At 38.3% G+C, this 25,703-nt stretch overlaps 1 protein-coding gene across 1 annotated transcript in view; it reads right to left on the bottom strand.

Annotated features, from left to right (window-relative positions):
- LOC135214073 (uncharacterized) overlaps positions 1-25,317 on the bottom strand; it is a 28,265-nt gene extending 2,948 nt beyond the window's left edge. The window contains exons 1-2 of the mRNA XM_064248184.1: positions 25,282-25,317; positions 18,782-18,935 (exon numbers count right to left, since the gene is read on the bottom strand). Coding sequence (XP_064104254.1) covers positions 18,782-18,935; positions 25,282-25,317 — 190 coding nt within the window. The remainder of the gene's footprint in view (positions 1-18,781; positions 18,936-25,281) is intronic.
- Positions 25,318-25,703: the final 386 nt, after the last annotated feature.

The following is a 25,703-nucleotide window of genomic DNA, read 5'->3' as shown; positions in this document are numbered from 1 at the left end:
ATAAAAACACCAAAATATAGAGAGAAAGTACTATATTTCAGAGACTGCTGTCTCCCTCTTCAGGGAGACAGCAGTCTCTGAAATATAGTACTTTTCTCTCTATATTTTGGTGTTTTTATGGGCTCCTTTTATTAGATGGAATTCTGTTGTTACAGAATATTTTTACCAGTCATATATATATATATATATATATATATATATTATATTATATATATATTTATATATATCAATTCAAGCTACAAATGTCCTTTAATATCTAAATACACTTTACCTCCCAAATGATATATTTTCATATATGTACCGAAGGGAATTTTTAGTTGATAATAATTTCGTCCCCCCATGGATCGAACCACCGTCCAAGTGGACGGGGACGAAATCAGGACAGTCAGTGACGCTATCCAATCAGCCAACAGAGACGCTATAAGTTCATATCGATTCTGACCTTAAAACAATCACCTCGATCTCGGTGCTTTCGTAATTAGAATCGATATGAAACCCCCGTCTACCATGTTAGCCAATTCGAGCGTTTGACAGCACGTAGCCTTTTGTTATGAATAATTATCACATCAAACCGTGATCCATTTATATATCAATTCAAGCTACAAATGTCCTTTAATATCTAAATTCACTTTACCTCCCAAATGATATATTTTCATATATTACCGGAGGGGAATTTTTTAGTTGATAATAATTTCGATATGAACTTAAAGCGTCTCTGGTTGCTGATTGGATAGCGTCACTGACTGTCCTGATTTCGTCCCCGTCCACTTGGACGGTGGTTCGATCCCATGGGGGACGAAATTATTATCAACTAAAAAACAAATTCCCCTTCGGTACATATATGAAAATATATCATTTGGGAGGTAAAGTGAATTTAGATATTAAAGGACATTTGTTCGCTTGAATTGATATATAAATGGATCACGGTTTGATGTGATAATTATTCATATTATATATATATATATATATGTATATATATATATATATATATATATATATATATATATATATATATATATATATTAAATATATACATATATAAAATTGTTGGTCTGGGAGAAAAAGACAAGAAAATTGTACTTGAGAGAGAGAGAGAGAGAGATTATAACTAGAACGTCCGAAACATTTCTATTTGCTATAAAGATCTAATCTGGAGCCAGTAACTTGGCGAGAGAGAGAGAGAGAGAGAGAGAGAGAGAGAGAGAGAGAGAGAGAGACCCCAACTGAAACAATTGAGACAGATTTCTTTATGTTATAGAGACCTAATCTGTAGGCAACAACTTCGTGTATGAGAGAGAGAGAGAGAGAGAGAGAGAGAGAGAGAGAGAGAGAGCCAAATGGCATGGAAGACACGATAAACAACTTTGTAACGAGACGCTTGTCCAATTGCACATGACCGACAACTGTCATTTGGACGTCAAATAGCGCCTATAAGTAGCGGTGCTACTATTACTACTTCTGCTACTATTAAGACTACTGCTATCAACGAGACACAAAAGAGGGAGGAAGAATATATATATATGTATAAAAAGGAGAACGCGAAGAGGAATTGAGTCATATCTTTCGCTTGAGCTAAAGCGAGTGATGTTGATAACCCAGCCATAAATATTGATAATATTGACGTTTATGGAGAGCTCTAGAAGTTTGGGCCTATTATTTGAGACCCGAAAGGAGATGTCCTTTTTTTTATTTTCCCTATAGAGTTTAGTGTTTTTGGCATCTCTCTCTCTCTCTCTCTCTCTCTCTCTCTCTCTCTCTCTCTCTTCTTAACACTTAAGATTTTGGCTTTAGATTAGATCTCTGTAGCAAGTAGTTTCAGTTTGGGGTTCTTTCTCTCTCTCTCCCTCTCTCTCTAGACACCGGGAAGATTTATGATGAGCACAAATTAGCCTATATTACCCCTACTTTCAAAAGTGGATCAAGACTAGAGGCAATTAATTATAGACCTGTGAGTCTAACATCACATATTATGAAAGTGTATGAAAGGGTAATGAAGAAAAATATTATGAAACATTTAATATAAAATAATTTGTTTAATATAGGACAACATGGTTTTGTACCCGGAAAAAGTACACGAACCAACTGTTAGTCCACCGTGAGAACATATACAAAAATATGAAAAACGGAAATGAAACAGATGTGGTTTATCTGGACTTTGCAAAAGATTTTGAAACAAGTATAAGACGCCATAATATATTAGCGAAGAAAATGAGAAAACATAATATAGTGGACAAAGTAGGAAGATGGTTAAAAGAATTTTTACACAACAGAAAACAGATAGTTATTGCAAACGATGAGAAATCGGATGAAACCAAGGTAATATCCGGTGTGCCACAAGGTACGGTGTTAGCTGCAATACTGTTTGTTATTATGATGAAGACCCCCATAGACAGTAATGTTAAGGATTCGGTAGTGAGTAGTTTCGCAGATGACACAAGAATAAGTAGAGAAATTACTTGTGATGAAGATAGGAACGCTCTACAAAGAGACCTTAACACAGTATATGAATGGGCAGAGGTAAATAGGATGGTATTTAGCTCTGATAAATTTGAATCAATAAATTATGGAGTTAGAGAAGGAAAGCTTTATGCATATAGGGGACCTAATAACGAGACAATCACTAATAAGGAAGCAGTTAAAGACCTTGGTGTGATGATGAAATAGGAACATAGGGGTCATGGTTGTTTTCATTGGAATACAAAAAAATTAGGGTAAATTTTGTTAACTGGGCAAAAAAAAAATTTGGTTAAAAAAGCAAAAAAATGGGAATGTTGTTACGGCACTTCAAAAAACAACGAAAAGCTTTGAACCAAACAACCACATTGGAGTTGGGGGAATTTTTTTATTGGGTTTATTTTATAAAAACATATGTTCGTAGTCCACTTGAATATTGCAATATGATATGGTACACACACTATCAAAAGGATATTGCACAAATAGAGAGTGTACAAAGGTCCTTTACAGCTAGAATAGAAGAAGTTAATGATCTTGACTACTGGGAAAGACTACAATCCTTAAAATTATATAGTCTAGAAAGGAGAAGAGAACGCTACATGATAATTCAGGCATGGAAACAAAGAAGGAATTGCCGAAAACGTCATGGAGCTAAAATTATCAGAAAGAGCAAGCAGCGGTAGATTAATAGTGCCCAAAACTATACCAGGAAAAATAAGGAAAGCACACAGGACATTGATCCACTACGCACCAGCATCGACAATGCAGCGTCTATTCAATGCGTTGCCAGCTCATCTGAGGAATATATCAGGAGTAAGCGTAGATGTGTTTAAGAATAAGCTCGACAAATATCTAAGCTGCATCCCAGACCATCCAAGATTGGAAGATGCAAAATATACGGAAGATGCACTAGCAACTCTCTGGTAGGCATTAGAGGTGCCTCATACTGAGGGACCTGGGGCAACCCGAACAAGATGTAAGGTCTGTAAGGTAAGGTAAGGTCTCTCTCTCTCTCTCTCTCTCTCTCTCTCTCTCTCTCTCTCTCTCTTCTTAACACTTGAGTTTTGGCTTTAGATTAGATCTCTGAAGGAAGTAGTTTCAGTTGGAATATCTCTCTCTCTCTCTCTCTCTCTCTCTCTCTCTCTCTCTCTCTCTCTCTCTCTCTCTCTTCTTAACACTTAAAGATTCTGGCTTTAGATTAGATCTCTATAGCAAGTAGTTTCAGCTGGAATCTCTCTCTCTCTCTCTCTCTCTCTCTCTCTCTCTCTCTCTCTCTCTCTCTCTTTATTTCTAACACTTAAGATTATGGCTTTAGATTAGATGTCTATAGCAAGTAGTCTCTCTCTCTCTCTCTCTCTCTCTCTCTCTCTCTCTCTCTCTCTCTCTCTTTTGGGTCTAAATGGGTCGGTGGAAGTTCCTCTCTCCACTTCAGTGGTTGCGTAATATAAAGGAGTGAGAGAGAGAGAGAGAGAGAGAGAGAGAGAGAGAGAGAGAGAGAGAGAGAGAGAGATTAGCTTTTTAAAGGTGATATATCTGGAATCAGGGGCAACGAATTCCTAATTGGAGGAATGTCAAGGGACGTATAATATTTGTTCGACAGGCAGTAAGTGACGCAACTCCCCATTGATCTAGAAGGCTTGGGACGTGGCGCTGATAAGACGATGATAACATTATCCATTCGTCGTTGTTTTGTGCAAAGGGAGTTGACGAGAAAGAAAACACGATTCTAAAAAGGAAGATGTGTCGATTCAATTTGCTAATCTGATGTAAGGTTCGTCTTAGGGGAAACCCATTTTGTATAAAAGAGAAAAAATATATATTGACTGTATTCGTTAATCTGAAGGAAGGTTCGTCCATACTGAATATATGAAATGAATTTTTTTAACCCTGTCTTAAGGTTTATCTTAGCGGTAAGGATTTATTTTTTTTTTAACGAATGCCTGCAAATGAAGATTGTGCCGTTATATTCTTAATATATGTTCTCTAATTTTCTTGAATTAAATACCTTAAATTTCTCATCATCAAAGCAATATTAAACAACTTGAACATAAAAAGGTATATACATCCACTGTTCTCTAATTATCTTGAATGAAATACCCTACGTTTTATCATAAAAGTATTAAAGAACTAGTGCATAGGAATTATATAAAAAGTATAACACTGTTCTCTAATTTCCTTGAATTTTAATACCTTAAATTTCTCGTCAGAACAATACCAGACAACTTGAACATAAAAGGTACAGCCAATGTTCTCTAATTTTCTTGAATTAGAAACATTAAATTTCCCATCAATAAAACAATACTAAACAACTTGAACATAAAAGGTACCTCCACTGTTCCCTGTTTTTTTTGAATGAAATACCTTACATTTCTCATCATTAAAACAATACTAAACAACTTGAACATAAAAAGGTATATACAGCCAATGTTCTCTAACTTTCTCTAATGAAATACCCTACGTTTTGTCGTAAAAGTAGGGAAGAATTAGAGCATAAAAGTTATAGCCAGTGCCAGAGAGTTCCCCTACCTATTAATGCTCAGTTATTCATCCCAATGAACCAGCTTTCTCTTTGGGTTTCCACACCAGATCCGATCCCAGATTAATTAACGTAACAAAATAGAATCCATAACAGGCAAGAAGGATGAGGAAGAGGCAGGAAGGATAAGGAAGAGAACGAACGGGGGAGGGAGGGATATTAAAGGGAGAGAATAAAGGAAGGCGAGCTGATGGAGATAGGGACAAGTATTTTGTGTGTTTGGGGAGATAAAAGATGTGCATTTATTCAACCAGACCTCGTATATTAAGTTTTGCCATTCATTTTTATATTCATTTTTTAAAATCTGAAAACACCGAAATCCGAGGAGGTGTATAATCCGACAAAGTGCTGTGCTTGACAGCTGCAGTTAATAAATCAGTCTGTAGAATCTGACAAAGTGCTTTGCTTGGCAGCTGGAAATTGATAAAGCACTCGGTGTATAATCTGACAAAGTGCTTTGCTCTGATAGCTCACAGTTCCGAAAACAATCGGTGTAATTTCTGACAAAGTGCTTTGCCTTATTCTGATGCAAGACACAAAACACAATACCTCCAAAAGGAATTCCTCTTTTAATTCCAGTTTCTGTTCTTGACCAGGAATGGAAATTCCATTTGCTTTTGCCGAAGGGCCAGCCGGGAATTAGGGATCACAGCTGAGTGTGAAATGGATGGAAGTGTGCCGGGCAGCCCAGGATAATAGGGAAGGAAGTCAGTGAATGGGGAAGGACGCGGAGGATCCCGGTAGGATGCTGGAAGAAAGGGACTGTGTAGGAACCAAGGATAATAGGATGTATGCCAGTGAACGTGGAAGAAGGATTAAGGGTCACAGTAGGATACGAAGGGTGCCGTGAAAGAGAGGGGTCGTGTAGGATCAAGGATGCTAGCGAATGCGATAGGATGTTGAGGATCCTAGAAGGACAGATAGGATGCCATGAAAGAGAGTAGTTGTGAAGGAACCCGGAAGGATGCGAAGGATGTTGTAGAAAATCCAAGAAAGAGTTGTGAAGGAAACAAGTAGGACAGGTAGAGTGGTTGTTTAAGTAATTAAAGAAGACTCTAAGGGAACACAGAGAGAAGGAGTGAGTGAGAGAACGAGAGAAGGTATACATGAAGGAGCCATGCAGGGTTAGAATGAAGGTCGTGAAGGTGAGGAGTACTTCCTGAGGGAACACAGAGGACAGAGTCACGCCTAGACTGAAGGCGATATCTCAACTGAGAGAGAGAGAGAGAGAGAGAGAGAGAGTGAGACTCTTCCTCTTCCTCTTCCACTTATCCTGCTTTTACCTTGCTCTCTCAGATTTGTAAAACGTAACGATATTCTCTCTCTCTCTCTCTCTCTCTCTCAAATCGCCAGTAGCCTCGACAATTTGATCGAACGCTGTGCTATCATAGTCAGGAGAAACGGAGGGTCAGGATGAGAAACCAATCAACCTGATTGGGAAGGAAGAAGAAGAAGAAGAAGAAGAAGAAGAAGAAGAAGAAGAAGAAGAAGAAGATGAAGAGAGAGAGAGAGAGAGAGAGAGAGAGAGAGAGAGAGAGAGAGAGAGAGAATTGGGAAGAAATATATGAATAAGAGAGAGAGACAGACAGAGACGGAGGAAAATGTTTTATGTTAGTGTGTGTGTGTGTGTGTTGTGTGTGTAAGGAAGAGATAGAGAGATAGAAATTACTTATTTTAGTGTGTGTGCGTGTGTGTGTGTAGGAAATGCAAAGAGAGAGAGAGAGAGAGAGAGAGAGAGAGAGATAAAAATGGTTTATTATAGTGTACGCGTGTATGTATTTATGCGTGACTTTGTATGTGTGCATGTATGTATGTGACTTTGCAAAGAGAGAGAGAGAGAGAGAGAGAGAGAGAGAGAGAGAGAGAGAGAGGAGAGAGATGTATTTTAGTGTGTACAGTATGCAGCAAAACTCGAGTGACCTGATTTCAGTGATTTTCGTTCAAAAAGGGACTAACTGGCAACTCTTACCTTCTTCATTTCTAATGACACTAAATTGCAACGGCGAAACATTTTGAAACTTCGCTCAAAAAAGATACAGTTCACTTAACATGGTTTTATAGTAAAAAGCTATATTTTTTGTATCAAAATATCAGCTAGATCATTAGAAAAAAAAACATAACACCTTAATCTTAATTATGGTAAATATGAAAAGACGTAAATACTTTAACTAATTTTACTTTTAAGCCATCATAGTAGTTTATTTAATGTAATGAACGTATCGGAGATGCAGTTGTGGGCGTGGTCTAACAAGACGTCAACTGTGGTCATTTGCCAAACATGGTTGGAGCAACCCGACAGCGACCGGAAACGTCACCCACACAACAAGGAGAGCTATAGTTGAGCTCCATCTCGACAGATTTTCAAAAAAAAGGCATAGCTAATAGTCTTAATATCAACAAGACAACTGTGTATAGATAGCTAAAACGATACAACGAAGGAGAAGGATTGAATAGCCATCCGATCTGGGAGACCCCGCGGCACAACCGCAGAAGAAGACGAAGTGTGATTAACTTTATAACCGAACACCCATTTCGTCATCATTTTCAGTGAAACGAGAAACAAGAATACAAACATCAGTTGACATTGTAAGACGTCAGTTTCGAGAAGCAATTTTTCCATGTAGGAAACCTGCGCTCAAGCCTCTACTTACACAGACGCATATGGACCATCGTCTCGGGTTTTTGCTCGAATATCTGTCCAAGAGCGAGCAGTTTTGGGAAACTTATATTTTGTGACGAGAAGACATTTTGGCAACGACCCAACAGAGAGACTGCACTGCTGGCGTCCAGGAAAAACCAGGTATGAACATTTACTTATTTGCTTTATATATTTTTACGTGGTAGCCTAGGTGTGATATACTTTGTTATAGGCCTAGTCTGTATATATGCTGAAATATTTAATGAATGATAATTCCTCTTTCACTGGTTTTTTTTAAACCTGCTGACAAATATCTTTAATGGAAGTTTAGGATGTAATCACGGAGAAATAATACAAGAGAAGATATAAATTAATTTGAGCTAGGTGGAGTTGGGAATTGTCATTACTGAAGAAGCAGTTTAAATTTCTGTGAAATCCCGCCTTCGCTTCGCAGTGTTGCTTGGCGGGAAACCAGTTGCAGAGGAAGTTCGTGCTAGCTTTCCTGAGTCTCGTGAATGTTTGAATACACATTGCACTGACTTAAAAGACGTTTAAGGTTACTATGCTATGACAACTTTTCTTATGCCTCTTTTCCGAATTCATAATATATACTATTAGGCCTATATAACCAAAGTTTTCTTGTAATTATTTTACTGTAAAACTAAGTCTGGCAGAAAATACAACTGACGTAGCTGTTTCTATTTAAAATGGTTTGTAATTGTATATTATCATTTAATAGAGGAAAGGCGGCGGCGAAAAAGGTATAATTTTGTCTTTATAAGTTTTTGATTAAATGCATATTAGAGAACTGTTTCTCGGAGAAAAAATTCAAATAGGCCTATACATCTTGTGGAGATTTATATATATATATATATATATATATATATATATATATATATATATATATATATATATATATATATATCTATATATATATATATATATATATATATATATATATATATATATATATATATAATATATATATATATATATATATATATATATATATATATCTCCACAAGTATATATATATATATATATATATATATATATATATATATATATATATATTATATATATATATATATATATATATATATATATATATAAATCTCCACATATATATATATATATATATATATATATATATATATATATATATATATATATATATATATATATATATAGTTTTATAGAATAACCTTATAGTATTTTCTTAACATTGCACTTCAAGTCTTAAAAGTTAAAAGTTCTGTGTTATAGCAATATTATCGAAAGGATGGCTTAATAAAAGCGCCAGTCCTTTTTTTTTTTTCTTAATCCATAAGATTTATTGCGAGAAGGAAGAACTGCAGTTAAAAGTTTCTTTATATTTAAAAGTAAGCCCACTGTCATTGTTTCTCTCCGAATATCTGTAAATTTATATTTTCTCTAAATCCTTCTCTCTATTTTTTCAGGTTGAGGATAAATATATCGAACCAAATCGACGAGGTGGGAGGATAACCGCGGGCCTTTGGGGTTGGATGGCGTCTTGCGGACCATGCTTTTAGTGCCAATCCATGAGCGATTAAATGGCAGGCAGTATATATGTTGACATTCTTGACGAGGTGCTGATTCCATCTGTTAGGATGCAACAGATTCCGGAACCGTTGCCATGTTCTTGGCAATGGACAACTCCTCTGTTTATAATAGCATGCCAGTGAGAAAATGGTTACAACAGCATCCAAAAGTTATTCGGATCAACTGGCCTGCAAATCTCCGGATCTCAATCGCATGGAAAATTTGTGGGCCATTATTATGACAAAGGAATGGGATGGCTCCGTTCTGAACAGTAAACAAGCCATCATAAGCCATTGCTTGTCAGTATGGGAGTCTATGCGTGGGGAAAATATTTGTAGTAGACCTACGCTCACATACTAAATATCAATCAATTCTCTCTCTCGCTCTGTGTGTGTGTGTGTGTGTGTGTGTGTAGCTATATATATATGACGTGTTTTAAAAGACGAAGTTGTGTTTACTCTATTTGTTTTGCTGGAATTTGTATTTTATTTTTCACAGGGACCTATGTATTTCAAAGAATTATACGTATTTTTTAAATAATTATAGTGGTATACTATTTACTTAACCTATACCGTTTTATTATCAATTATATTCATTATTTGCTACTTGGTTTATTGATGCCTTTACTAAGTTACATTTCTTGAGATTTACCTAGGATTTCGTTAGACCCAACTGGTGAAGGGTGCATAGTGGCCCGCCAATGGCTTAGTTTGCCTGCCTTCGCCTTATCCGTAGGCCAAGTGCACTTCGCGTTCTCGATTATATCATATAGGCCTAAGAAAAAAATAATGACGAAGTATATCACATCCAAGACTGTGGAAGAATTTCACAAATCCTGCTTTATGGTCTTTTAGACACCCTTCATAAGTTGCAAAGATTTGATGCAACTTGTTGCAGTCTGTAATATAAAGTCAATAGCATTGGCCTCGACATTATTGTTTATAATACGTTACAGTTGTCCTTCTGTAGAATCTGCACTCGACAGTTGTAGCTGATAATATCACACCTGATTAGTCTTCCATTCGTAAATTAAAAGCAAAATAATAAAAAATTAATTGTATTTCTAATATCGAAGATTACTCTTCACCTTGCTTATTTATTCACTTATTTATTATTTACTTTTCTTCAAACTGAAGAAACCCCTCGGGAGACTAGACTTATGTAGCACTGGCTATAACCTAAGCCTAAGCCATAATTTATTGCAAGTATCGAAATCATGATCCTGACTAACATTTGCTTTATACACAAAACTACAAAAGCGAAAAGTAATAACTATGAATTCATATCCCAAATGCATCAAATGTTATCATTAGACTATGCTCTGCTCAACTCTTCTCTTTCACTCCACCGCAATGTCCTCTTCCACTGTGTCCAGACTGACGATTCCACGACTCATGGTAGTCACGGTGAGCAGAGGTTTTCATGCTACAGTAACATATTTAGTTTTCGTTCAGAAATATTGTAGCGTGAAATATTTTTGTTTTCCAGGTTCCAATATATTTCAATGATAAGATTCTATATGACAAGTGACCAACTTTTCTTCATACATACACATTTATAAAATATGAGATTTAATACTAATTGGCAACTTAAGAACAACGCTTGTCCAGTACAAAAATAAAAAAGTCGCACGAGTTTTGCTGCATACTGTACGTCTGTGAGAGAGACACAGAGAGAGATATGTAAAATGGCTTATTTTGGTGGTATACGCATGTTTATGTGCGTGACCGTGTATGTTTGAGAGAGAGAGAGAGAGAGAGAGAGAGAGAGAGACAGCCGACGCAAGATGAAAGAGGTGACTAGCCGAGGGTGGAGGAGGAGAGGGATAAGATACGATATCGAAAACCCATGGGCGCGATGATTCTCGCCCGTTCGATATATATACGTACCAACTGTGTGTTTTTATTTATCTTTGCGATAACCGGTGTCTCGGATCATGTTAAAACTACTAGCTGGCGTAGATAAGACTTGTTTAGAGGGTGGTAGAGCAGACTTACAGCATATGCGCGCGGTTGTGTATGTACGCGTGTATGTATGTATGTATGTAGATATATATATATATATATATATATATATATATATATATATATATATATATATATTATATATACAAACGCACTCACGCACATATATTATTATTATTATTATTATTATTATTATTATTATTATTATTATTATTATTATTATTATTATTATTATTATTATTACTATTATTATTATTATTATTATTATTGTAGATTGGTAAAGCACATGTCAGCAAAATAAAATGAACACTTTTGTATGTGTATATATATATATATATATATATATATTATATATATATATATATATATATATATATTTATATATATATATATATATATATATACACTTACAAAAGTGTTCATTTTATTTTGCTGACATGTGCTTTACTAATCTATATAATAATAATAATAGTATTAAATAGACTTAAGTCAGTTAAGCAACATTGGGGCTGGTCAGTCGTTGGATGGGTGACCGCTCTCCTCGGCGTTGATTCCTTGGGAAAGGATCTTTACCATAATTTCCTCAGTCTACTCAGCTGTAAATGAGTACCTATCCCTGATGGGGTAGGGTCCAGCTATGGGTTAAATAGCAAAAACTCAGCAATGATGGAAAGAAATGAAGGAATAAACGACAACGACGTAAATGGAACCTCTGGCAACAGAGGAGCTTCGTCCGGCAACCAGGTATTCACCCAATTGAAGGGGAAGACGGTCAGGTACTTGGAGGTCGTCATCCAGCAACTGATCACCACAACGAAAGTAATCAACAGCCTGAGATTGGAGCTACAGAGGCAAAAGGAAGAAATGGACAAGAGAAGAAATAAGGAAATATGGAGATGCTACATCAGAAGCAAACCCGACGGAGAGGAGGATATAGAAGAAGATTGATCAACATCTGGAATGAGAGGAATAACACCCCCCAAACAGAGCAGAGGCTGGCAGATCAAGTAAGGAACATAAAGAAAAAGAACTGGCTCTCCCCAACAGAAAGAGAAGAACTGGAAAGGGAAATGTCACACGACAACGAATTACACGAAGACGAACTGAGAGACGATGCCACAGAAGACGACAGGGAGGATGAAGTATCAAACAACGACACACGAAGAAACACCGACGAAGTAACAGAGAGGACGGAATGGGTAGAAAAGATTAGACAATGGATGGAGCCAGATACAGAGAGAACAAAGATCCCCACCATGAAAGCCTACAACACCAAGAAATTAAGGGAGAAAACAAGTGAGGTCAATGAAATAATGGGCCTAATACACACCACCAGTATCACAGAAACAAATAACTTGACATATGCAGGAGCAAGATTAGTAGCAGAACTGATGGGGATTCGAACACCCACACCACCGTCACAACCAACCCAACAGAAACCAAAACAGCAACCTCCTTGGAAAAGGCGCCTGGAAAAGCAAATCATGGTGATGAGATCTGACTTGAGTAAACTGAAAGAGATGGCAGAAAAAGGCTAAGAAGCAAGAAAACAAAGAGGAACTCAACGAGAAATACAAAGTACAAGAGAGGGGACTAAACAACACAATAGAAGATGTAAAAAAACAGAGGCTTAAGGCCAAAGCACACAAGATCCAACGGTACATGAACAGGAATAAGGGATACCAACAGAACAAACTATTCGGAACCAACCAGAAAAGACTATACAGCCAACTAAGAGGGGAAGACAACCACCCAGAAATTCCTGAAGCCGAACCAAGTAAGAGACTCTGGGAAAACATATGGAGCAATCCGGTATCACACAACAAACATGCAACATGGCTCCAGGAAGTCAAGGAAGAAGAAACAGGGAGAATAAAACAAAGATTCACAGAGATCACGACAGACACAGTCAGATACCAACTAAAGAAAATGCCAAACTGGAAAACCCCAGGTCCCGATGAAGTCCATAGATACTGGCTCAAAAACTTCAAGGCCCTACACCCACGAATAGCAGAACAACTCCAGCATTGTATCTCAAATCACCAAGCACCCAAATGGATGACCACAGGAAGAACATCCTTAGTACAAAAAGACAAGAGTAAGGGAAATATAGCCAGTAACTACAGGCCTATCACCTGCCTACCAATAATGTGGAAGTTACTAACAGGTATCATCAGTGAAAGGCTATACAACTACCTAGAGGAGACAAACACCATCCCCTACCAACAGGAAAGGCTGCAGAAGGAAGCGTAGGGGCACAAAAGACCAGCTCCTGATAGACAAAATGGTAATGAAGAACAGTAGGAGAAGGAAAACCAACCTAAGCATGGCATGGATAGACTATAAGAAAGCCTTCGACATGATACCACACACATGGCTAATAGAATGCCTGAAAATATATGGGGCAGAGGAAAATACCATCAGCTTCCTCAAAAATACAATGCGCAACTGGAATACAATACTTACAAGCTCTGGAATAAGACTAGCAGAGGTTAATATCAGGAGAGGGATCTACCAGGGCGACTCACTGTCCCCACTACTCTTCGTAGTAGCCATGATTCCCATGACAAAAGTACTACAGAAGATGGATGCCGGGTACCAACTCAAGAAAAGAGGCAACAAAATCAACCATCTGATGTTCATGGACGACATCAAGCTGTATGGTAAGAGCATCAAGGAAATAGATACCCTAATCCAGACTGTAAGGATTGTATCTGGGGACATCAGAATGGAGTTTGGAATAGAAAAATGCGCCTTAGTCAACATACAAAAAGGCAAAGTAACGAGAACTGAAGGGATAAAGCTACCAGATGGGAGCAACATCAAACACATAGATGAGACAGGATACAAATACCTGGGAATAATGGAAGGAGGAGATATAAAACACCAAGAGATGAAGGACACGATCAGGAAAGAAATATATGCAGAGACTCAAGGCGATACTCAAGTCAAAACTCAATGGAGGAAATATGATAAAAGCATAAACACATGGGCAGTGCCAGTAATCAGATACAGCGCAGAATAGTGGAATGGACGAAGGCAGAACTCCGCAGCATAGATCAGAAAACCAGGAAACAAATGACAATACACAAAGCACTACACCCAAGAGCAAATACGGACAGACTATACATAACACGAAAGGAAGGAGGGAGAGGACTACTAAGTATAGAGGACTGCGTCAACATTGAAAACAGAGCACTGGGGCAATATCTGAAAACCAGTGAAGACGAGTGGCTAAAGAGTGCATGGGAAGAAGGACTAATAAAAGTAGACGAAGACCCAGAAATATACAGAGACAGGAGAAAGACAGAGAGAACAGAGGACTGGCACAACAAACCAATGCACGGACAATACATGAGACAGACTAAAGAACTAGCCAGCGATGACAATTGGCAATGGCTACAGAGGGGAGAGCTAAAGAAGGAAACTGAAGGAATGATAAACAGCGGCACAAGATCAGGCCCTAAGAACCAGATATGTTCAAAGTACGATAGACGGAAATAACATCTCTCCCATATGTAGGAAGTGCAATACGAAAATGAAACCATAAACCACATAGCAAGTGAATGCCCGGCACTTGCACAGAACCAGTACAAAAAGAGGCATGATTCAGTGGCAAAAGCCCTCCACTGGAGCCTGTGCAAGAAACAGCAGTAATAAGTGGTACGAGCACCAACCTGAGGGAGTGATAGAAAACGATCAGGCAAAGATCCTCCTCTGGGACTATGGTATCAGAACGGATAGGGTGATACGTGCAAATAGACCAGACGTGACGTTGATTGACAAAATCAAGAGAAAGTATCACTCATTGATGTCGCAATACCATGGGACACCAGAGTTGAAGAGAAAGAGAGGGAAAAAACTGGATAAGTAACAAAATCTGAAAATAAAAATAAGAAGGATATGGAATATGCCAGTGGAAATCGTACCCATAATCATAGGAGCACTAGGCACGATCCCAAGATCCCTGAAAAGGAATCTAGAAAACACTAGAGGCTGAAGTAGCTCCAGGTCTCATGCAGAAGTGTGTGATCCTAGAAACGGCACACATAGTAAGAAAAGTGATGGACTCCTAAGGAGGCAGGATGCAACCCGGAACCCCACACTATAAATACCACCCAGTCGAATTAGAGGACTGTGATAGAGCAAAAAAAAAAAAACAAAAAAAAAAAAAAAAAAAAAAAAAAAAAATAATAATTATAACAATTTCATCATTCGCACTAATGAGTGTAGCAGAATATTAAATCTAGACTTAAATGCCAACCTACAGAGTGACGTAATCCTCGGTCATAATAAAAAATAACTTATGCAAAATATATATTTGACCACAGTCTAAATCCCCAACATATAGACAGTTTCAGTTAAGAGCAATTCACTGTGCAACGGAGTTTTAACCCTCTCACGTACTGCAGTAAAAAAAAAAATTAATGGTCTATTTAAACGCTTTCTTGTGTTGCCCAAATACTCCCGAAATTATTTCCTGGCTACTCGTTCCGGCCCCCTTTGATCTGTGCGCTCAAATGCAGGAGGGCGAGCCTGTGGTCCACAGAACCGACGAAAAATAATCTAAAAATCTATATATATATATATACCATTGTGGTTAAAGGCTTTCAAGGTAGTACGGCTCATGACATTTAGAGTTAAACCCAATAATATCTATTAAAGCGACTGCACTGTAGTGTTTGGTGTTACGGACCAGCAGGCTGTACAAACTAAATTAAAAACACACGCACACACAAACACAGTTACGTGTCTCTTTGGTAGCCAGACTGTGAATGTCACTGTGTTCTGTATATCCGAATCTAGCTAGTGACAGGACACGTTTCCCCTTTTTCATTTCAGTGAATTTTAATTTTATTTGAAATTTTTAATATTTACACATGTGTGTTTGTGTTAAAAGTTTGTATTATCTAATAAAAGGTGTTTGTATTATCTAATAAAAGGAGCCCATAAAATTTATATTATCTAATAAAAGGAGCCAATGAAAGCGCCAAAATATAGAAAATAAGTATACTACAGTTTAGAGAAATATAAAGTACTTACTTCCTATATTTTGGCGTTTCTATGGGCTCCTTTCATTAGATGGAATTCTGTTGCAAAAGAACATTTTTACCAGTCATGTATATTATGTATATATGTATATACATACATGCAGGACCCACCGCAGTCAATAACTACCACATACACACGATTCACCTCTTACCCTACTGTGGCCAAGACAAGACGGGCAAACGGAAGGACAGAGAAATGGACGCCAATAAATAATCCTTTGTAATTATCCTTATTAAACCCAGCAGCCACCCAAAGGATGCCAGGACCATCGTTCAGGTGAACGATATGTTACGAAAACCTTTGATAAGGTTCGTATACCCATTGTACTTATTAAGGGAAAGACTTACAGGGAACGAGACGAATGTCAGCTGGAAAAACCCGGTCGACCAATGTTCTGGAGGCGTGGGGGGGGGGGGGGGGGGGGGGGGATCTACCTGGGATGATCTTGCTGGAGCCCTCAGACAAAGGGGACACTGTTTGGTCAATACTCTCTCTCTCTCTCTCTCTCTCTCTCTCTCTCTCTCTCTCTCTCTCAATAAACGCATATATATATCTTTTGTCGATAATAGTCGGAGGGAAATTGAAAACACATTAATGTAACGTTCAGAAATAATATTTTGCTGAAAGATTTCGCCGTTTAGAAGTCATTCTCTCTCTCTCTCTCTCTCTCTCTCTCTCTCTCTCTCTCTCTCTCTCTCTCTCAGACGATAATGGTTGGAAGAGAAAAGTGAAAATAAATCAGTGTACTTTCAAAGAAATATTATTTTGCTGAAACTATTCGCCATGTAAAAATCTCTCTCTCTCTCTCTCTCTCTCTCTCTCTCTCTCTCTCTCTCCTCTCTCCATATGCTTCTGGTATTAAATAAGGAAAAGATATGTATCAGGGTGAGATACATGTCAGATGATGAAACAATTCTCTCTCTCTCTTTCTCTCTCTCTCTCTCTCTCTACTCTTTGTCACCGTCCCCCAGAACTTTTATATTCCCTCCGAGCGAATATTTATTTTCCCTAACTTTGTTTTCGTTCTCTGTTGTTCTCTTGGCCGTTTGTCACTCGCAATTTTCCCGGTCTCCTCTCTTTCGTCGCTTTTATCTCCTCCCTATCTCTTCTATCTCTTCCCTCCGTGATTCTTCCACTCTGGAAAAGCGCGCGAAAAATCACTTTCGGAGAAAGAATGCGCGGGAGGCGATGAGGACAGGATAGAGGCGAGAGACCTATTGGCAACTTGCTGGGCGTTGAACGAGTAACTCACTCTTTGCTTTAGTTATCACGACTGGCCTCTCCTCCCCTAAGAGAGAGGGGGCAAGCGAGTTAGCTCCGTCAGTGCACCACCTATTGTATACTGCAGGCGTTACTGAAGGTTCTTTTCAGAGTGCGTTCAGCCCCCCTAGATGCAACCTCCCCCCAACCCCCAACCCCAACCTCCTGTCATTCCTTTTACCGTACCTACGTTCGTATTATCTTTCTTCAGTAGTGCTTTCCACCTGTTACGCATTTCAACCCTTTTTTTTTAACTGTCAATTTCCGTTTCAGCGCCGGATGACCTCATAGGTCACAGCGCTGGGCCTTTGGACTAAATCCCATATATTCTATTCTATAAAGACCGGCGTATTATATGCTCTTCACGTCAAATGAATTATTCAGCTAATTACGCCAAGTTCATGGGTGGTCGGTGAGGATTAATTTAAGTTATTGTCTTTGAAATCATTATTTTGGTCATTATGGGAATAATGATGAACGATTTGCGGAAGGGTTAATGATTCATTTCATTGCATCAGGCTTCGTAGTTTGATAATAATGATACTACACATAGTCGTTGGAAATGATATGGCGTTTTGGTTTTGCAAAAAGAGAAAAGTAAATAAATAACAGAAAAATAAAAACAACACTTCTGAAATGGTCATATTTTGGTCGAGCGAATGCCTGTGGAAACTGCACCTCATTGCATCATGTTGGAAAAAAAAGCATTATTGACCTTTTCGAAACATGGTCACTTATAGATACGAATAGAAACCGATCCACAGTTAGGTAAAAATAAAATACGCATATTTTATTTATATTTTTTTGAATAATTCTATTCGATTCCCCTTCTCAATATCCATTTAAAGACTCATGCATCTAAGAGTGTTTTTTTTAAATTAACGGTTACTTATGAGAGGTGGTTAATGTTAGTTGGACATGTGTTGGAAATATGTTTTCTGCTTTTAGTTTTTCTCCGGGGAAAATGACCCATTCTCTGATCCGACTATTACAAAAGTACGCCCTACTAATACACCTGAAAGTTTTATTTACTCCCAAATGTCCTTCTCATCATGTGCTAACTTCAAAACTAGCTCACGAAGCTTCCTAGGAACCACTAATTGTTCGGTGATTTCCTCTCTACTACCTGACTTAGGACGAACATAACGACACAATACTTCGTCTTTCAAAAATAAGTTTCCTTACACACATCATCGAGATCATCATCTAGCTCACATTAAAAAAATTCGGGTTAGTGTCTCATCCTCTCTCTGCAACTTGATAGCTCATCCTTATTCAAAAGATTAGTGCCTAATTCATCACCTTAACTATTACTTGATTCCACGACATCGACTATGTTACTCTCGACAGTTACACCTTCTGCTTGGCCATTACTGTCATCACCAATAGAGTCAGATCTCTCAGCCACACTCACGCCAAGATCAACCTCGCCACCTCTATCACACTCGTTCGAATCCACGAACTCACTCTCGTTCGAATCCACGAACAAATTATGACCGTAGTCTATGTCTGTATCTAAACCTGACCTAGTTACTACCATTTCAGGCACTGGAATCTCACTCACAACAGGATTCACATTCTTGGATAAAGCTAAGTCATTACCGACAATAATGTCAACGCCATCAACAGGCAAACTGTCAACAACTGCAAGTTTCACTTCTCCTGACACTACCCGACTTTCTAAATTCAACTTCAACAAAGGACAAAGAACACAAGTGTTAGGAAATCCACCTAACATGACTTTTTCTTCCAAATTGATTTCTGCCCTGTTTGGCACACTCTCTCTCCTAATTAGTGAGACAGCAGCTCCTGTGTCTCGAAGCAAGACTACTTCTCTCGAATCTACTCCTCCAAGAGAAGAAACTACACCTTCTGACAGAAATTCACCAAAATATTTCCTAGTTTCTCTCATCACATCATTCCTACTAGATGAAAGGGTAACTAGAGACACTGGTTTCTTAACGTCCTTCCTTTCTACTGCACAATTTCTCGCTAAATGCCCTTTCCCATTACAACGAAAACAAGTTAATTCTGAGCCACTAGATGCCACTTTACTCTTACAAACCTTAAACGTATGACCAGGTTTTCCGCATGTATAACAGGAAGTCACTTTTACTCGCATTGCTATTACTAGAACTGAAACTTTTCCTGCTTTGTACTCTGCCAGATGAAGGATCCTTTCGCTTCTTACCTACACTTTAGTTATGAGTCAAACTATATTCGTCTGCTAGCCTATTGCTCCTGCAAAAGATACTTCTCTCCTATCTTCTATACAAAGTTTAATCTCAGGGGATATGTTATCTTTGAAGTTTTCTAAAAACACTAAGTTCTTCAAACCATCAAAATCCTCAACCTTAGCAGAAGTTAACCAAGCAAAAAAAAGCCTTTCTAACTTAGCCTGTACACGCTAAGAACAGTTTCTTTCACAATATCATAATCATCACATTCCTCCTTAGACATACAACTATACACGGTAAGCGCCCTACCACTCAAAACTCACTGTAAATATAGAGTCCACATTTCTTTAGGAGAACCTACTCTTTCCATGAACTTCTCAAAACACATGAAATATTTCGTTACATCTTACTCATCAAACTGTGGTACTAATTTCTATACTGCACTCATAATTAAACAATCAGCTCCATTTTCATTCTCGCCTCTCTGACTGTTATGAGTACTTTGCCTTAACCGAGCGATTTCCAACTAGTGCATACGTTCTTTCTCTCTTTCTTCCTGCTCTTGCATACGTCCTTTCTCTCTTTCTTCCTGCTGCAATACCAACATTTCTCTCTCTTGTTGCATTTTCATTACTTCTCTCTTGCTGCATTTTCATTGCCTCTCTCTCTTGCTGCATTTTCATTACTTCTCTCTCAGACGCTCTTTCATCTCTCTCCTACTTTTCTCTTTATTTCCTCTCAACATACTCACGGAGATCATTCCCCTCTAGACCTAGAAGCTACCAGACTCAAAAAACTCTTTCACTATCTCACTCATTCTGGTTCTTTCTATCTTCTCCCTGTTTCAATGTTACGGTGCTGAATATCATTGCAAGGTCGCCAATTATTACAAACCGCGAGGTCTGATACAGGTTCGATATTGTAATAAACAAAAAGATTCAACACCAACAGTTGAAACTGGGGATATGAATATGAAAAGAAACACAAACAGAACAAAGGTTTATTTACAAGTTTACTAACAATGATAAATGCAGAATGGTTTCTCCTATTTACATAACAAAAGTAAAATCTTACAATGCGTGAACTGGGGAAACAGTGAGGTAATGAAATACTTGCTGTCCAGTTTTGCAGCTGTCGAAAATCAATGCTCAAAGCGATGGGTTCACAAAGGAGAGCTGTAGAACTTTAGACGTCTTCTTGACTCCGCACTGCAAAAAACAATGTCTATTCTTGATACTCGAAGGGCAGGAACTCCTCAGAACCTCTTGTAGGACGTTTCTTCTCTGAAGGCTTGCTCACCATCGGAATATCTCTGTCGCTCTCTCTAACTGGATGACTTGACCCGATTCCGATCAAACTCTCGTGCGCCTTCTTCTCTTATCCTTCGTCTGTTCCTTCTTCTCTTGTCTCTCTCTGGTGATCTCTCACTGATGATCCCTGCTGATCTTTTACTGATGATCTCTGCTGATCTCAGTTGTATATATATGGTGATCGGGGGCGTAGCCTACCAGCGAACGTCACAAACTCCCGAGACGACAGGAACGTTTTAGAATGATCTAGGCGAATAGTTACATAATACGCCGCGTTTCTAACGACCCGTCCGCGCGTGTTGAGTTCCATATCCCACCTGATGATTCTAGAACAATCATGAGAACAGGTGCCTCCAACACGTGTGCGAATGACTCCTCGCTGCAGAACTCCTCGAAGAAGATGCATTTTCCTTTCCTTTAACTTGTAATCCTTCGCTATAAAGCAATTACCATAACACCGACGAAAAAGTGAAAAGGTAATTTGTCACAAAAATCATCAGTGTATGAAACAATTTGAGAACGTGTTTTATATCATAGTATAGATAACATCAGCTTCGAGGCTTAGAATGTCAGTCTTCTGCTGTGCCTTCTTCAGAGAGAGAGAGAGAGAGAGAGAGAGAAAAAAAAGAGAGATACATTTATTTACGGATCTCTCCCCTCCAGTTTCATTCGAGGGAAAGAAGAAACTAAGATCTCAAAAAAAAATAAAATAAAATAAAAGCTTTCGTATTTTATGCAACGTTTCGTTCGTCGTTGAGAGAGACTTAATTCTCCTGTATAAGCAAAAGAAAAAGGCCAATCGTTTTTTGCACTGTTTTGAAAAGCCTCGTCCCATCCGCCGGCAGTTCGGATTCAACACTTATTCATGGCTGTCTTTTGTGGTGTTGGACTATTTTCATTCATTCTCTCTCTCTCTCTCTCTCTCTCTCTCTCTCTCTCTCTCTCTCATATTCGTGTTTCCAATATGATCCAGTATTCAATGCCAAACATCACTGAGATTTAAGAATTTTATGTGGCTTTTAATCTCTCTCTCTCTCTTACAGCTGTCAATAAGTGTGATAAAACTCTATTGCATGAAGAAAAAACATGACAGTGAAAAAAACTGATTGTGAGAGGAATATAGTTCTTTCTTGTTCTTCTGTCTGTTGTGGTTTTGCATGACAGTTAATAGTTAGGCCAGTGTGAAATGTATGTATGTTGTAATATAAATAAGTAATTCTGTTTTGAATAGTTCGGGAAAAAGATTTAGACAATTGTCCAAATGCCAGTTAACTACTTGTTCCCCATTTATCGATCAGGAACGAAGGTTTCGGGGGTCACGTCACAGCAACGAGAGTTATGGTCGGCAGTGAGAAGGTGTCTGTCTTCAAGGAAGGTCACTGATACGTTTAGAAGATACATTGTTGGATCCGGTGTTTCGCCGTTGAGTTGGAGCAAATAATTCCGTTCCCATCTGATGGTTGTGGCTGTATGAGAAGCAGCGTTGGCCCTCTCGAGTTACGTTGGTGTGGCCTGTTTAGATGTGGGAATATCAGAATTGTGGCTTCATTCCTGGATTGTGATTTCCAGGCGTATCTTCGTATCGGTGGCTGAAGAAGAACCTCTCGCTCAAGAAATGGTTTTCAAATACTCCCTATTCACTCGGAGACCTCTAGAACTGCTTGTTTGAACGTCAGCTAAGTTTTGTTTTATTATATTTATTAATTATTTTTCCATGAATATTATCTGAGCTCTTAGATACCGGTCGTATCTGCAAGTGTTTGTTATTTAAGCATAATAAAAGTGCTTTGAAGTGTTGTTTTGTGTGTAATTCTCCTCCTCATAATTAAACCTGTTTTTAAATATGTGCTTGCGGTAGTTCATGATGTGGAAAATCGTAACATATTTGGGGGCCCTGTCCGGGATCAGTGAAATTTCAATTTGAACAAAACAGGTTTAAATGAGGAGTTTGTTTAATTGTTGTAGGTTTGAGTGAGGTCATTTAGTTGTTTTATAGCCATTGTAACCAATCATGTCTGAGTCTGAAACAGAGTATTTAGAAAGTGACTTTGACGTAAAGAAATTTCTGTCGTCCTTACCGGGGGTTGCAGCTTTTCAAAGTCTGTGTAAACGAGAACTTGTGTTAATTGCTAATTATCTAGACATAGGTTTTACTACGGATATGAAAAAGGATGATTTGATAAAGGGTTTGATAGGACACTTGGGTATTGTAGAGGAGAAGGCAGAAGTTTCAAGGGTAAAGGAAAGTGATAGCATAGAAGCTTGAAACTTAGAATAAAGTGCTGAAGGAGTTAGACATAGCTGCTGAACGTGAGAGAGTAGCTGCTGAACGTGAAAGAGTAGCTGCTGAACGTGTAAAAGCGGAAGAAAGGGAGAGAGAGAGGAAATTTGAGCGTGAAAGAATGGAACACGAACTGAAGTTAGAGGAAATTAAGGTAAGACACAGACAAGGTAGTGGAGAATTTGATGTAGCTAAATACATGAAGATGGTTCCCCCTTTTGATGAAAATGAAGTAACTAATTATTTTAATAATCTTTTGAGAAAGTAGCGAAAGGAATGGGCTGGCCTAAGACTTCATGGTCTATATTATTACAATGTGCATTGAAAGGTAGGGCTCAAGAGGTATTTTCTAGTTTGTCTGAGGAGACGTGTGGTAATTATGACGAATTGAAAAAGTGTATTCTCAAAGCATATGAATTAGTGCCAGAGGCTTACAGGTTGAAATTTCGTAGGCTTTTTAAGACAGGAGATCAGACATATGTAGATTTTGCTCGTATAAAAGCTAAATTGCTTGACGATTGGTTGAGATCTAAAGAAATCTGTGATTTTAAAGGGTTTAAACAACTAATATTGTTAGAAGAGTTTAAGAATTGTTTATCTAAGGATTTGAAGGTACACTTAGAGGAGCTTCAGGTTGAGAGTTAGAGAAACTGCCATTATGGCTGAACGAGTACTCACTGACGCACAAAATTTTTGAAGGGAAAAATTTGCTTAGGGGTAGAAGCAGCAAAGAGGGTTTTCAGGAATTGAAAAGTGGTAAGAGTAAAACTGAAAACGCAAGTGATTTGGATAAATGTGTTGTAGCTCCAGTATTGAAAGGTAATAGTTTGCCTAGTGGGCAGAGGATGCCAATTAAGTGTTTTAACTGTGGTAAACTGGGCCATAGAAAGGCCGACTGTTGGTCCTTAAGGGACGGTAATAGAGAGCATAAACCAGTTGCTTTGGTAAGCAGGGTAAGTGCTGATAGAGAGATTAATGCATTAAGTGAGGGTGGGAAAAGCCCTGGGTTCTCTGATTTGGAGAGATATAAGTCCTTTGTGTCTTATGGTAGTGTAGCTACAGAAAGTGGTAAGGGCAGAAGAGGATTAGTTATTCTCAGAGATACAGGGGCCCTACAGTCATTGATTTTGAAAAGGGCATTGCCTGAAGGTTTCGAGTATGAGGATAAGGAAAAGGTTTTGATTAAGTTTTGTTTCCAAAAGAAAGAATCTCTTGTCCGAATGAGACTGTGGTTCTGGAGTCTGATTATGCAACGGGTCCGGTTAGGGTTGCCGTTGTGGAAGAAATTCCTGTAGAGGGAGTCGATTTAATATTGGCCAACGATATTGGTGGTAATAGGGTTTTAAGTAACCCACGGTTACTTAGCTATCCTCAGTTTTGTGCAAGCACGGAGAGCTTGGAAGGAGAATTTCCTGGTATTTTTCCCGTGTGTGCTATTACACGGTCAATGCGGAAATTGGAAGCTAGTAGGGATTCTAAGATTGACTTCTCGAAGTTTTTTCTGGGAAAATTTGGTGATTGTTCTGAACAAGGTAAGGTTTTAGCTGTATCTAGAGAGAAATTCATAAAGGATCAGGAAAATGACCTAGAGCTAGCAGAGATAGCTGCAAAGGCTTTTCAGATAAGGAAATTGAGAACATTCCAGTTGGGTATTATGTCGAAAATGGATTATTGATGAGAAAATTTAGAGCCTCTAAGGTTGCTGCCGATGAAGAATGGAAAGTTAATTACCAAATAGTCGTTCCTCCAAATTACAGACCCTCTATTTTACATTTGGCACATCAGAATCCATTTAGTGGCCATTTCGGAGTCAATAAAACTTTTTACAAATTAACTAAACACTTTTATTGGGCTGGGATTCATTCTGATGTTAAAGCATTTTTGTAAGACTTGCCATGTGTGTCAAATGATCGGAAAACCGAACCAAAAGTTGACTAAAGCTCCCCTTGAACCCATACCAGCCATGGAAGAACCATTCCATAGGGTAATAGTGGACATTGTTGGCCCATTGCCAAAGTCAAAAGGTGGAAATCAGTATATACTTACGATCTTGGACAGATCCACTAGGTTTCCTGAGGCCATTCCGTTGCGGAATGTCTGCTCTAAGAATATTGTAAATGGGATGTTACAATTTTTCACTCGGTTTGGATTGCCTAAAGAGGTTCAGTCGGACCAGGGTTCAAATTTCTTGAGCAATATATTTAGACAGGCAATGCAGGAACTAGGAATCAGCCAGGTAACTTCATCAGCGTACCATCCTCAGAGCCAAGGGGCTGTAGAAAGGTACCATCAAACCTTGAAGACCATGTTGAGAAAATTTTGTTTAGAGAACAAAGCGATTGGGATAAAAGTCTGCCCTTCCTTCTGTTTGCCTCCAGAGAAATCCCTAATGAGTCGTTAGGGTTTTCCCCTTTCGAGTTAGTATTTTGTCATCAGGTTAGAGGACCTTTAAAATTGATTAAAGATCA

This window comes from Macrobrachium nipponense, chromosome 45, assembly GCF_015104395.2.
Source record: "Macrobrachium nipponense isolate FS-2020 chromosome 45, ASM1510439v2, whole genome shotgun sequence".
NCBI lineage: Eukaryota > Metazoa > Arthropoda > Malacostraca > Decapoda > Palaemonidae > Macrobrachium > Macrobrachium nipponense.
This window is presented reverse-complemented; position numbering and strand designations above follow the sequence as displayed.